This window comes from Podarcis pityusensis, assembly GCF_964106645.2.
Source record: "Podarcis pityusensis genome assembly, chromosome: 12".
NCBI classification, from domain to species: domain Eukaryota; kingdom Metazoa; phylum Chordata; class Lepidosauria; order Squamata; family Lacertidae; genus Podarcis; species Podarcis pityusensis.
The window spans coordinates 52296501-52310598 of record NC_138037.1 but is presented as its reverse complement, the minus strand read 5'-3'; the positions used below and the strand labels follow the sequence as shown (position 1 = coordinate 52310598).

At 44.2% G+C, this 14098-nt stretch overlaps 1 protein-coding gene across 3 annotated transcripts in view; it reads left to right on the top strand.

Annotated features, from left to right (window-relative positions):
* The window catches only part of PDE1C (phosphodiesterase 1C), a 272866-nt gene that overhangs the window by 33930 nt on the left and 224838 nt on the right, over positions 1–14098 (top strand). For all 3 annotated transcript variants that reach the window (XR_013978371.1, XM_080975857.1, XM_080975856.1), the window contains exon 2: positions 11374–11424. Coding sequence is in view for 2 of the 3 variants with exons in the window: in XM_080975857.1 (XP_080831983.1) it covers positions 11374–11424 (51 nt within the window). In the remaining variant the exon portion in view is untranslated. The remainder of the gene's footprint in view (positions 1–11373; positions 11425–14098) is intronic.

Genomic DNA, 14098 nt, shown 5'->3' with positions numbered 1-14098 from the left:
GCGGCATTCGTCCCAGGGGGTGTGACGAGCATCCCGGGGGCATGGCTCCGCCCACGGGGCATGGCGCACATTCTGGGGGTGTGGCACACCACCTGTGGGGGCGTGGCGTGCGTCCCAGGGGGTGCCACTGATCGGGGGTTGGCATTTTGTCACCCCCCCTTTGGAATGGCACCCGGAGCAGCCTGTCCACCTGCCCCCACCTCGTGCTGGATTTATGTATAAGCTAAACAAGCTATAGCTCAGGGCCTCACTCTCTTGGGGGCCCCCCAAAAAATTAAAGGAAAAAACCCCTGGATGTACATTTCCAAAATATAAGATAAAAAACAAATAAAATAAAACAGCAACAGTGTTTTGTGTTGTGTAGGCTCCTATGATGTCAGTAATGGGTCCCGCCTACCAGCCTGCTCCCTAAAATATCACTGGTTTGCTCATTTCTATATATAGGATGCCTACATTGTGCATGTGCAAATGGTTTTAGATACCTATCACAGTGGCACCTTGAGTTACAAATGCCTCAGGTTACAAACGCTTCAAGTTACAAACTCCGCTAACTTGGAAGAGTTACCTCGAGTTGAGAACTTTGCCCCAGGATGAGAACGGAAATCGTGTGCTGGCCCCATTAGCAAAAGCACGCCTCTAGTTAAGAACAGCTTCAGGTTAAGAACGGACCTCCAGAACGAATTAAGTTTGTAACCAGAGGTACCACTGTAGGTCCATAAATTACCATATCGCATATATTCAACACAAAAAGACAGAGACAATTTGTTGTTGACAGAGGACAGCTGGCCCCATTACCTTCAGTGGCTTAGGGCCTCATCAAACCTAAATCCGGCCCTGAGGTCATCTGTTTAAATGCTTCCTCACTCAGAATATGTGCATTGTATTTCCCTTTTAAATGATAATCGCTGGTGCTTTTTCTGTGATGGTACTCATTGAGCTCACTTGGTTAGAGCGTAGTGCTGGGAACACCTAGGTTGTAGGTTCGCTCCCCGTATGGATGGGACAGCTGCATATTCCTGCACTGCGGAGGGTTGGACCAGATGACTCTCAGGGTCCCTGTCAACTCTACAATTCTATGATTCTATGACAGGAAGTACCAACATGAAGTACCCCCCCTTTTTTTCGCTGCCCATGGCAGCCATTGAGTGCTGCCACTGGGGATGGAACGATTTGACAATTTTGGTTCTCTCCATTTCTCATCACCCCCCACCTAATCTTAAATTCAGTTCTGCACATTTCTACAGTCATTTGAATTTTTTTCTTTTTAACAAAATCCTCATCAAGGTTCTCCAGCGTTTTAGTGGACATTTCTCCTGATAGTACCATTTTTGTATGCCATTTCAACGTACGCACCTTTGCAGGCGATTTCTTCCAGTACAATGCCTTTTCGTATGCTGTTTTCACCGATATATTTATTTTCGCGCACACCTTCCCATGATATATGCATTTGTGTAAATATGGGTTGTAAAACAGCATTTGGGAGGATGGCTGTGTTTTAGATCTCCCGTTTCGAAAAGAGTGAATTTGATACATTTGTCTTTAAATGTGAACTGAATTGATTTTCTCCTCAGCCCTAGCTACCCACCCACGGCCCTTTTATCAAGAAATGAACACTGTCACCTCATATATTTTTTACCTGAAAGCACGGGTATCTATTTCTAAATGTTCCTCTAGTCGTATAAATTAGCAATTACAAAATCTATGACTTCTTTTGTATCTGAGGTTTCCCATCCCATAATTTTGTGTGTGGATTTTTTAAAAATACTGTTGTTTGTTTGATTGTTCAAATCTTTGCAAGAAAAGCATATATACAGTGAGGGGGGAAAGTACTTGATCGCCTGCTAAATTTTACCCGTTTGCCCTCTGACGAAGAAATGACCAATCCATAATTTTAATGGTAGGTTTATTGTAGCTGTGAGAGACAGAATAACAACAGGAAAACCCCCAGAAACCCAGAAGACAAAAGTCAGAGATTGATGTGCATTATAATGAATGAAATAAGAATTTGATCCCCTATCAACCAGCCAGATGTCAGGCTACCTGGTATCTTCACTGTATGTAATGAGCTGAGATTAGAAGCACCTGCTGTAAGGGAGTCGTCTTACCTGTAATCCCAGTTTGTACAAAAAACACCTGTCGACAGAAGCAATCAATCCAGCAGATTCCAAAGTAGCCACCATGACCAAGACCAAAGAGTTGTCCAAGGATGTCAGAGACAAGATTGTAGACCTGCACAAGGGTGGACTGGGTTACAAGACTATTGCCAAGCAGCTTGGTGAGAAGGTGACAACAGTTGGTGCAATAATTCGCAAATGGAAGAAACACAAAATAGCTGTCAACCTCCCTCAGTCTGGGGCTCCATGCAAGATCTCATCTCGTGGAGTTGCAATGATCAGGAGAACGGTGATGAAGCAGCCCAGAACTACACGGGGGGAACTTGTCAGTGATCTCAGGGCAGCTGGGACCATAGTCACCATGAAAACAGTTGGAAACACACTATGCTGTGAAGGACTGAGATCTTGCAGAGCCCGCAAGATCCCCTTGCTCAAGACGGCAAATGTACAGGTCTGTCTGCAGTTTGCCAATGCACATCTGAATGACCCAGAGGAGAAGTGGGTGAAAGTGTTGTGGTCAGATGAGACCAAAATCAAGCTCTTTGGCATCAACTCAACGCTGTGTTTGGAGGAGGAGGAATGCTGCCTACGACCCCAAGAACACCATCCCCACCGTCAAACATGGAGGGGGACATATTATGCTTTGGGGGTGTTTTTCTGCTAAGGGGACAGGACACCTTCACTGCATCGAAGGGACGATGGACGGGACCATGTATCGTCAAATCTTGGGTGAGCACCTCCTTCCCTCAGCCAGGGCATTGAAAATGGGTCGAGGATGGGTATTCCAGCATGACAATGACCCAAAACACACAGCCAAGGCAACAAAGGAGTGGCTCAAGAAGAAGCACATTAAGGTTCTGGAGTGGCCTAGCCAGTCTCCAGACCTTAATCCCATTGAAAATCTGTGGAGGGAGCTGAAGGTTTGAGTAGCTACACATCAGCCTCGAAATCTTACTGACTTGGAGAGGATCTGCAAAGAGGAGTGGGACAAAAAAAACCTTCTGAGATGTGTGCAAACCTGGTGGCCACCTACAAGAAACCTCTGTAATTGACCAGAAGGGTTTTGCCAGAAATTTAAAGAATATTTGGCTAAATACTGTAATATAAGATAAATAGAAAATCCTTCGAAGTAACAAATAGGCCTAGGGTTAGAATAAAGATACGTGGTAGTAAACATTAAGGATTAGAAGATTAATAAAGGAAAAGAGATTAGTAAATGAAAGGAGTTAATAATATTAAAAATTTGGAGAACCGTTATAAATGGGATATAATGAAATTCAGTTAGAGGGGATTCGAGGAAGTCGGTTAACAATGTTATGAGAATTAGGTATTAGAAGAAATAATCTCTTTTTGTGTTTAATTTTATTGTACTGTATTGTATTGTACTGTACTGTGTATTTTGTTGTTGCGTTTTTTGTGTTTCTTTGTCATATCATTTTGTGATAAATGTGGAAAATTAATTAAAAAATTTGGGAAAAGAAAAAAAAAGAAAAGAAGGGTTTTGCCACCAAGTTCTAAGTCATCTTTCGAAAAGGATCAAATCTTAATAATTCAATTTTAAACTTTCTTCATCTTATTAGAAGTGACGTTTAAAAGTTATGCTAATGTAGAAACCTATACACAGAGCTCAAAAGATATGCATTAAACATTTCCCCACCCCCTTTAAAAAAAGTCCTCTTTCTTTTATTGGGTTTCAAATTAACTGATTTGTCCTGCATAGTTCGATATTTTATTTTGCCAGTCTTCTTTTTCTTCTTTGATGGAGGCTTCTTCCATAGGAGCTGGCTGGTCTTGGCCTGGCGTCTTCTCTTAAGTACAGGAACAAAGTATTTGGTTCAGTAAGTTCAGGGGTCAGTAAATTTGCCACACCTCGGGCTGGTGTCTCCTGCGCCAATCGTGCGGCGGGCCGGAGGGCAGGGGAGCGCATGCCCATACATGTGCACACACGCTATTTCCGGTGCACTTCCGGGTCGGAGGAGCACCAGAAATAGCTTGTGCGCATGCGCACGGACCTCCTCCGACCCGGATGTGCACCGGAAATAACGCTTGCACACGTGCAAATAACACTTGCACATGCGCACAAGCTATTTCCGGTGCTCCTCCGACATGGATGTGGGCAGCCACACAGCGCAGCACAGTGCCGGTAAGAGCGGGTGGCGGCAGTGGGCAGCGGGCCGGATAAACGAGTCCCTTGGGCCTTATCCGGCCCGCGGGCCTTAGTTTGGGGACCCCTGAGTAAGTTCATCAAGAGCCAGTGTGGTGTAGTGGTTAAGAGCGGTGGACTCGTAATCTGGTGAACCGGGTTCGATTCCCCGCTCCTCCACATGCAGCTGCTGGGTGACCTTGGGCCAGTCACACTTCTCTGAAGTCTCTCAGCCTCACTCACCTCACAGAGTTTGTTGTGGGGAAGGAAGGGAAAGGAGTTTGTTAGCTGCTTTGAGACTCCTTCGGGTAGTGATAAACCGGGATATCAAATCCAAACTCCTCCTCTTCTTCTTCTGTACATCTCCATATCAGAACTTCTTCTTCTTTTTTTAACAACAATTATTTTCCACGTTCTTTTCCAACCTTTATATGTCTTTTCCCAGGCCCCCTCAAACCCACAACCTTGAGATTAAGAGCCAGGTGAGGGGAGGAGAGCCTGCAAACTGAGGCCCAGCCCTGTGTGACGCTCCGGCTCTGAGGGGCAGGCAGAGGGCAGGGCTGCTCTGGGCAGAAAGAAAGGGGGAGCAGAGTGGAGCACAAGGAGTCTTGATTTATTTATTTTTTAATGCTTTGTGGATCTGCATCCAATCTTGCCCCTTTCTAAATTTTATTTATTGGTGTGTAGGTAAGGGGGTGGGGAGTTGTAAATCCACCAAATAATGAGATAAAATTTGGATTAAGGATTTTTCTCAGGACGGTGTTGTTTCTCATTGGTTTAGCAATGGTGGCGCTCTCCCTTCTTTTGATAGGAAATACTCAGGTTGTGTGTGTGTGTCCACTGGGTCTGTGTGAGAAATGCCCCTATTTTCATTGGAGGAATGTTGGAGGGTGTGAACATATGGCGTACTAATATAAGCAGGGGAAAAAAATCAAAATAAATTTGAAGACTGCTATGTTTTCCTAAGCCTATTTAAAGTCTTGTTCTTGCTTGGAGGATCTGCCTTTCATTTTGCCCTTAGAGAGATACTACATTTTCCTATGAGGAAAGGGATATCATAGCAACGATAGGGAACCCTTTCCTCCGTGAAGAGAACTCATGGTGGGTGGGACCAGGGCAAAAGTGGTTGGATTAATGCAGGCATAGACAAACTCCGGCCCTCCAGATGTTTTTTCGGACTACAATTCCCATCATCCCTGTCCACTGGTCCTCTTAGCTAGGGATGATGGGAATTGTAGTCTGAAATATCTGGAGGGCTGGAGTTGGCCTATGCCTGGATTAATGGATGTGATTTGTCTCTCCCTGGGAGACCAGGGTTCAAATCTCCTCCCAGCTGTGAAGCTCACTGCTCGACTTTGGGCCTGTCACAGCCTCTCAGCCTAAGTTCCAATTCCACCTCAAATTTGGGTCCCCAGCTGTTGTTGTCCCTGACCATTAATCTTGCCAGCTAGGGGCGATGGTGACCCAAATTTGATAAACACTGATATCTACCTTGCAGAATTTTTCTGGAGTGTGGCCTAGGGGTGAGTGTGGTTAGAAGATGATGTTGATGTTGATGATGGTGATGGTGATGGTGATGACGATAATTATTATACCTCTCCCATCGGGCTTGGTTTCCCCATCCACTCTGGGCAGCTTCCAGTACATATAAAAATATAATAAAACACCAGACATTGAAAACTTCCCAATGTAGGGCTGCCTTCAGATGTCTTCTAAAAGTTGTATAGTTCTTTATCTCCTTGACATCTGATGGGAGGGCGTTCCACAGGGAGGGCTCCACCCTAGAGGCATAGCTGTCAACCGTCCCTTATTTGGCGGGAAAGTCCCTTATCCCAGCACTGTGTCCCGCTGCTGTCCCTTATTGATGATGTCCCTTAAATTTCCCGGGTTTCAAAGGAAGCAGCTCCGGCAGGGAGGGAGGGAGGGAGGCTCCAACTGTGTTGCTTGGCTGCGTTGCTCACCCAATAAGGAGTCTAAGAACGACTGGGGGGGGGTGGAGCTTGCATGCCTTGTGCCGATCAAATCGGCCGCGTTGCCTGGGGACTCGCCTTTGCTCAGTGCTTCCCAGCGGAGAGGTGACGGTGGTTTTCCTTGCTGCATCCCCTTTGCCGGGTTGCTGCGCTGTGGGAACCACCGCTTGAGGCTTCGTTTGGCTGCTGGCTGGGCTTTCTGCCTTTGGCTTGGAGGAGCTCAGAAGTTGAACCTACCTGTGCTCTGAAAATCCCTTATTTTGGCTGCTGATCCCTTATTTTAGAGGCTGCTAGTCCCTTATTTTCAAACCTGTAAGTTGACAGCTATGCCTAGAAGGTTAGTTCACAAAACTCTTACCGAGGACAATACAAACCTAAAGGGTTTTCCTTTATGGTACAGAATCTAAAATAAATTTTGGAAGGGGATTAAGACATCCCTACAGAGCAGGATGTTGTAAGAGTTCCATCTACTGGCTAACGTGAACAGAAAGAGTGTTTCCTATAAACTCACAGACTTCCTAGTACCGAGGCAATAGCTAGTTTAATTTCTTTCTAGGTTGCCGACTGACCGGATTAAACAGCCAGACATTTGCGGTCATTAGCCAATTCATGTGCACAAATAGAAAAGCGAAGCTTTCGTGGCATTGAGAGAAACATCTTACGGTTGCCAGCATCTGTTGGTTCTTAAAGGCACACCAAGGATGTCTTGCTGGAAATTTAGCAACTCAGTTAGACAGTTAGACAGTCTGTTAGACAGTTAGACAGTCTGTTATATATTCAGTGGCCTGTGTTTGCATGAGCTTGAGTTCAGGACTAACGATTCTAAGCCCCTGTGTTCTGATATCCAATCACAGAATATTTCACTATTTGGACCTCTGCCACTGGCCCTTAAACTCTGAGTCATGATTCGCAGGCTTCATGACTTCCTGTGTCCCACTGGAAGGAGTCTACGATTGGCAAGGGGAGTCTAGCTCTCTCTCTCTTTTTAATTTTTATTTCAAATCCAAATGAGAGCCAGTGTGGTGTAGTGGTTAAGAGCAGTAGTCTCGTAATCTGGGGAACCGGGTTTGAGTCTCCGCTCCTCCACATGCAGCTGCTGGGTGACCTTGGGCCAGTCACACTTCTCTGAAGTCTCTCAGCCCCACTCACCTCACAGAGTGTTTGTTGTGGGGGAGGAAGGGAAAGGAGAATGTTAGCCGCTTTGAGACTCCTTAAAGGGAGTGAAAGGCGGGATATCAAATCCAAACTCTTCTTCTTACAAACATCAAATTCAAAATCCATATTCATTTTCTAACATAAGCCTATTACATAGATTACCTAAATTAAAATATATCTAATTACTCTAGGCTTCCCTTTGCTATATGTAAATACAATGCAACTAACAAATTATATTATAAATGATATTATAGGTTCCCATATACCCCCCACTTCCCTTCACCCATGTGTGATCTCAATATTTTACTTCTTCCTTCTTGTTGTGTTGTTATAATTTAATAATTATTATTTTCTTGCTTACCCCTGCACGTTTTACACATTCTCTATTAATATTTCAATTCTGGAACCATATTTTTTCATGAAAAAATATGAAAAAATATGAAAAAATATATTTTTTCATGAAAAAATATAGGAAGTCTATCTGTTTGGTTAGCCAGTCAGGAGGCAGGCAGTTCACTGTGAATCTCAACATGATAGGCAAACTTTGTGTACCTGGGGAGAGGCAAAGAAAGGAAGAAGGGCTGCTACTTCAGAGTAAGATTATCCTGAGAGCCTGGTTTTGGGGCTGTTTAGTCCAGGGATAGTGGATTGCATTTTGATCCTCTTTATTTTGTCATTTTGCTCCTGAAGAGTCTTCTGCAATTTATGCATTGCCTGTCTTTTAAAACTCCATATCCCCAGTGGTGGAGGAAGGGGTGTGTGGTCTACCCCAAATGTCATCACTGAGGGGTGTGTGTGACAAAATTAGTTTAAAAAAATTAGGCTCACGAAACTTTTTAGGAGTGATGTGGTGGCTTAGGTGCCTGCAGGTTCTGCGCTGCCTGAAAGGGCAGCGTGGGACTTGTATCTGCCTACTGCCTCTGCTCTGATTGCTGAATAATTGATGCTTTTGAATTATGGTGCTGGAGGAGACTCTTGAGAGTCCCATGGACTGCAAGAAGATCAAACCTATCCATTCTTAAGGAAATCAGCCCTGAGTGCTCACTGGAAGGACAGATCCTGAAGCTGAGGCTCCAATACTTTGGCCACCTCATGAGAAGAGAAGACTCCCTGGAAAAGACCCTGATGTTGGGAAAGATGGAGGGCACAAGGAGAAGGGGACGACAAAGGACGAGATGGTTGGACAGTGTTCTCGAAGCTATCAGCATGAGTTTGACCAAACTGCGGGAGGCAGTGGAAGACAGAAGTGCCTGGCGTGCTCTGGTCCATGGGGTCACGAAGAGTCGGACACGACTAAACGACTAAACAACAACTGCCTCTGCCTCAGCTACCCTACAGAGGCTCCAAGCATCGAAGAGGCTCACCCCGCCCCCATGGGCAGATTGCCCCGCCCCCAACAGCAGGACACGCCCCAGCACCCGGCACCCGAGCGGCTAGCTACGTCGCTGCATATCCCCCCCCATCTTAGTGAATTCTTTAATTGTTGCCTAAATATGGTGGAGGGACGCGGGTGGCGCTGTGGGTTAAACCACAGAGCCTAGGGCTTGTCGATCAGAAGGTCGGTGGTTCAAATCCCTGCGACGGGATGAGCTCCCGTTGCTTGTCCCTGCTCCTGCCATAAATGGCGTTTCCATGCGCTGCTCTGGTTTGCTAGAAGCGGCTTAGTCATGCTGGCCACATGACCCGGAAGCTGTATGCCGGCTCCCTTGGCCAATAAAGCGAGATGAGCACCGCAACCCCAGAGTCTTCCACGACTGGACCTAATGGTCAGGGGTCCCTTTACCTTTAAACATGGTGGAGTCTCTTTCTATTTTAGTACCCTCATGCTTGGAGCTTTAACATCACACTATCTAAGGAGGCTTCAGAGAGCACCTTGGGAAATTGTGGAGGCTGTTGGATAAGGGGCAGATGGTTAGTTATTTAATCTTATCACCAGAAAGTGTGGAATGATGCTTCCTTGATGCGATGGTCGTCTAACCTTCCTGCGAAGGAATCAAAGTAACTGCTCATTCGGGACTTCCCAGCATTTCATCTCTCTGCAAAGAAATCAGACTGAGTGCTCATTAAGCAGGTCTTCAGGAAGTGGCCTTGGATAAAAGAGTGCTAATGAGCTAGAATGATGAGTTAATGTTCTTTAATAGACAGCGGGTGCCGCCTAATGGGATCTATAGAAAAGGGATCATTGACATCTCTCTGGAATGTTCTGAATGGGGAAAGGCAAAGTGACAAACTCTCCAATGAAAGGCAAGGGACAGCTTTCTCCCTGTGTGTACTTGCAGTTGTGAGAACAAGATCAGGTGAAGGCTGCTAGCATCTTGGAGGCAGATACCTCTCGCTGATGATCTGATGTGCAGTCGTGGGTTTTGTTTCTGCTAGGAGTGATTAGGCAGCTTGTTTCCATCTTATTTATTTATCAGTAACAGAATGAATGAATAAATGAATGAATGAATCTTTATTTGCGTCAGTCATCGGCCATAGCAATAAAGCAACAATACAATATACAAAGAATAGAAATAAAAAGTCAATTATATAAAATACAATACATCTTAGGGCATGGGTAGGCAAACTAAGGCCCGGGGCCCAGATCCGGCCCAATCACCTTCTAAATCCAGCCTGCGGACGGCCCGGGAATCAGCCTGTTTTTACATGAGTAGAATGTGTCCTTTTCTTTAAAATGCATCTCTGGGTTATTTGTGGGGCATAGGAATTCGTTCATTGTTTTTTTCCCCTTCAAAATATAGTCTGGCCCACCACATGGGCTGAGGGACAGTGGACCGGCCCCCTGCTGAAAAAGTTTGCTGACCCCTGTTTTAGGGTTTTGAATCAATAGTCAAATAGTGGCTCTTATTCTGATTGCCCCAGCTAAAAACCTTGCAACCTTTGCTGTTATCTTGATCTGCCAAGAGAAAGAACACTGTGGCAGTGGTTGGGAGACCTGGAATAGACAATAAAAGAGGGCTGATAATCTCATTTATCCGTAACAGAACTATTACCAAACACCAAGAGTCTCCAGCTAAACCCAGGTACCGCTACCCCAGGAGCTTTTCTCTACTTGTGGAAGTAGGGAGAATGCAACAGGATTTTTCCTCTGGTCCACAGCCAAATAAATCAAAGCACACCAGCGTATGTTCCTGCAAAGTGCTCAGAAGCATGATAGTCTTGTTAGATTACTTAGATTAGCATTTGCCAACCTGCACCACAGTTCCCATCAACTTCCAGCCAGAATGGCTGGCTAGGCTTCTGTCGAGAGTTACAGCCTGGAGGGCACCAGGTTGGTGGAAGCTGATATAGATAATCAGAGAAAACTTATTTGTAGCACTAACACCCCATGAGCTGCTGTTTAGCTGTGACTCAGAATTGATTTTTTCTGTTGCCTTTTCTGTTGCCACCCCTGAACTTTAGAGTTCCCTTCCTTCTGCTGCATGGAATGCTTTTATTATGACATTATAATGATGGTTATTATGATGAAGTTATTATAATGAATAATGGTTTAAAAATTGTCTTGTCTTATTTGGTTTTGTATATAAAAAAGTGCATTAATTTAGTTATAAATGTTCATTATCTATCTATCTATCATCTATCTATCTATCTATCTATCTATCTATCATCTATCTATCATCTATCTATCTATCTATCTATCTATCTATCTATCTATCTATCAATCATCTATCTATCTATCTATCTATCTAGCTATCTAGCTATCATCTATCTAGATTTTAATTCCAAGGATAGAATCTGACCCTGTGCAAATGGAGTTCCTCTTGCACAATGGGACTTTCAGTTTCCTCTCCTCCCCTGAAATCTGTTCCAGAGGCATCTGGGGCAGATTTTGAGGGTGCACAGAAGGGGAGTTGGTGTTGTACAAGCAGATGTCTTGGCAATGCTTCTGGAAGCAACCCCAAAGGGTTAAAAGTGCAGGGGGCTGTGAGGTGTGCCTTAGTGATGCTTGCAATATATGCATTTTAAATAAGAGCTGCATTTTGTCTTTCAGTTGCAAACGAGACGGGGGACAAGAATGCTCGGCCCCTTTCAAGATTTGCTCGTAAGTAGCTGAGTTTTGTCAGTTTGCTTCCTGAAAGTTGTGCAGATCAGTGCGCTAGAACTCCCTGCAAAGGAACATGTCAGACAAATGAGCAATTTCCACTTCCTTCTCCTTAACTGTACTCTTTCCTTCTTCCCCTCTTTCTGCAGTCATGCCAGCAGGTCCCTTTGTGAGCAAGATGCCTCCACTATTGGGAGAAATTCCAGTATTTTCCTGGATTCCACCTTCCCCTATTCCCCTACCTAGCCCCTATTTTTACCATTGATCATCATTATCATCATCATTGATTTATTAATTGCCTTCTAAGCGATCATCTCAAGGCGATGTACACTAAATATATTTGGCACGCTCAGTTTGAGATTAGTGAAGAATTAATAAGTATGTGGATTTAAAGCACAAAGAAGGAATCTCAGAGCACGCAGAGCAGAGCATCCTTGAGCTTACGATCTTCAAAACACTTGCTGAAAGCCCATCCATTTCCTGAGGATTTGCTTTCTTCTAAACTTATTTGCCATTGACCTTGCAGATCCCTAAAAAAAAATTCTTAAATGTAATTCTTTTGTACTTCTGCTTTTTTGTACACTTCCTTGCTTTTGTGTATGAAAGGTGGTACAGAAACATTTTGGCAAGATATTTTTTTAAAAGGGAAAGTGTGATTTGAAATCACTGGATCGTAATACAGAAAGAGGTTCTGTGCTATCACTTGTGGTTTGAATTGGCACAATAGATTTAAAAATAAAAATAAATCACACTATGTATGTTAATTCCCAGGATGCCTTCATTATCAACTACTGTTTCGTAGGACCATCATCTGCAATTTTCTTCATTTCTTATTCTTATGACCTTACTGTTTATAACCTCATAATTTTAAATTTTTTTACCCCACCCAGCTGATTGGGTTAGCACAGCCAGTCTGGGGGGCTTCCAGTATATATAAAAACATATGAAAACATTAAACACTAAAAAACTTCCCACTACAAAGCTGCCTTCAGATGTCTTCTAAAGGTGATATAGTTACAGTGGTATCTCGGGTTAAGAACTTAATTCGTTCCGGAGGTCCGTTCTTAACCTGAAACTGTTCTTAACCTGAGGTACCATTTTAGCTAATGAGGCCTCCCGCTGCCACTGTGTGCTGCTGCACGATTTCTGTTCTCAGCCTGAAGCAAAGTTCTTAACCCAAGGTAATATTTCTGGGTTAGTGGAGTCTGTAACCTGAAGCGTCTGTAACCTGAAGAGTATGTAACCGGAGGTACCACTGTACTTATCTCCTTGGCTCAGGGGTCAATACCCTGTAACATTTCTCCGATAAAAGTAGGGCTGTCCTAAGGAAAGGATGCAGGCAGTGCTAGGGATGCGGGTGGCGCTGTGGTCTAAACCACTGAGCCTAGGACTTGCCGATCAGAAGGCTGGCGGTTCAAATCCCCGCGACGGGGTGAGCTCCCGTTGCTCGGTCCCTGCTCCTGCCAACCTAGCAGTTCGAAAGCACATCAAAGTGCAAGTAGATAAAGAGATACCACTCCAGCGGGAAGGTAAATGGCGTTTCCATGCGCTGCTCTGGTTCGCCAGAAGTGGCTTAGTCATGCTGGCCACATGACCTGGAAAAACTGTCTGCAGACGAACGCTGGCTCCCTCGGCCAGTAAAGCGAGATGAGCGCTGCAACCCCAGAGTTGTTCGTGACTGGACTTAACTGTCAGGGGTCGTTTACCTTTTAAGGAAAAGTGGGACATTCTGGGATCAAATCAGAACTGGGGATGGATTCTGAAAGTCCAGGACTGTCCCTGGAAAAGAGGGACACTTGTAGTGTCTGTAACCCCCCCACCAACCATGAATATTATGTACCTGCTACTCAGGATGACACTTCATGCAAATAATGAAGTGGACTGAAGTCCACAAAAGCTTTTGCCGTAGTAAATTTGTTAGTCTTTAAGGCGCCACAAGACTCATCACTATTTTTGTGCAAAAAAACTAGCAGGGCTCACCCTCTGCAAATTGTTCAGTTTAGGGTGCAGTATTCCCATATCGCCACATGGTGGCAGTGGAACCATATTTAGCACGCTGTGGCTTAGAAGGAAATGCTGCCACAATGCAAATAATGTGAATTATTCATTTCACATGCACATTGAGGCTTTTAAATTTTTTTTAACAACATCTGTTGAAGATCCAGTGAAAGTTACTTTTGAAATGGCATAAGATTGCAAACGATGAAGCGCACCACAAAGAGCTCTCTGGATTTTGCCCTGTTAAATTCTTTCAGCGGATAGAATGACTCACATAAGACTGAGCATGAAAAGTTGACCAAAAAAGTGATCTTGTAAGTTTGGCAGGCAGTTGAATGCTGAATGATTTTATTTTACTTATTATTTATTAATTTTGTAAAAAAACTATACACCTGTGTGGTTGTAAAACATCTCAAAGAGGTTTACAGAAAGGATATAACAACAGAATTCAAATAAACAGATGGCTAAAAAACCTGCCAGTCCCCAGCTGCTGGCCTATTAGTTCCCCAAAGACCAACCTGCTAGCCAGTGTTGCTCCCAGAGGATAGGCAGCCATTTTGCACAAGACTTTATGTTCATTAAATTAGCTGCCCTGAGCCCGGTCTTGGCTGGGGAGGGTGGGGTATAAATAAAAATTATTATTATTATTATTATTATTATTATTATTATTATTATT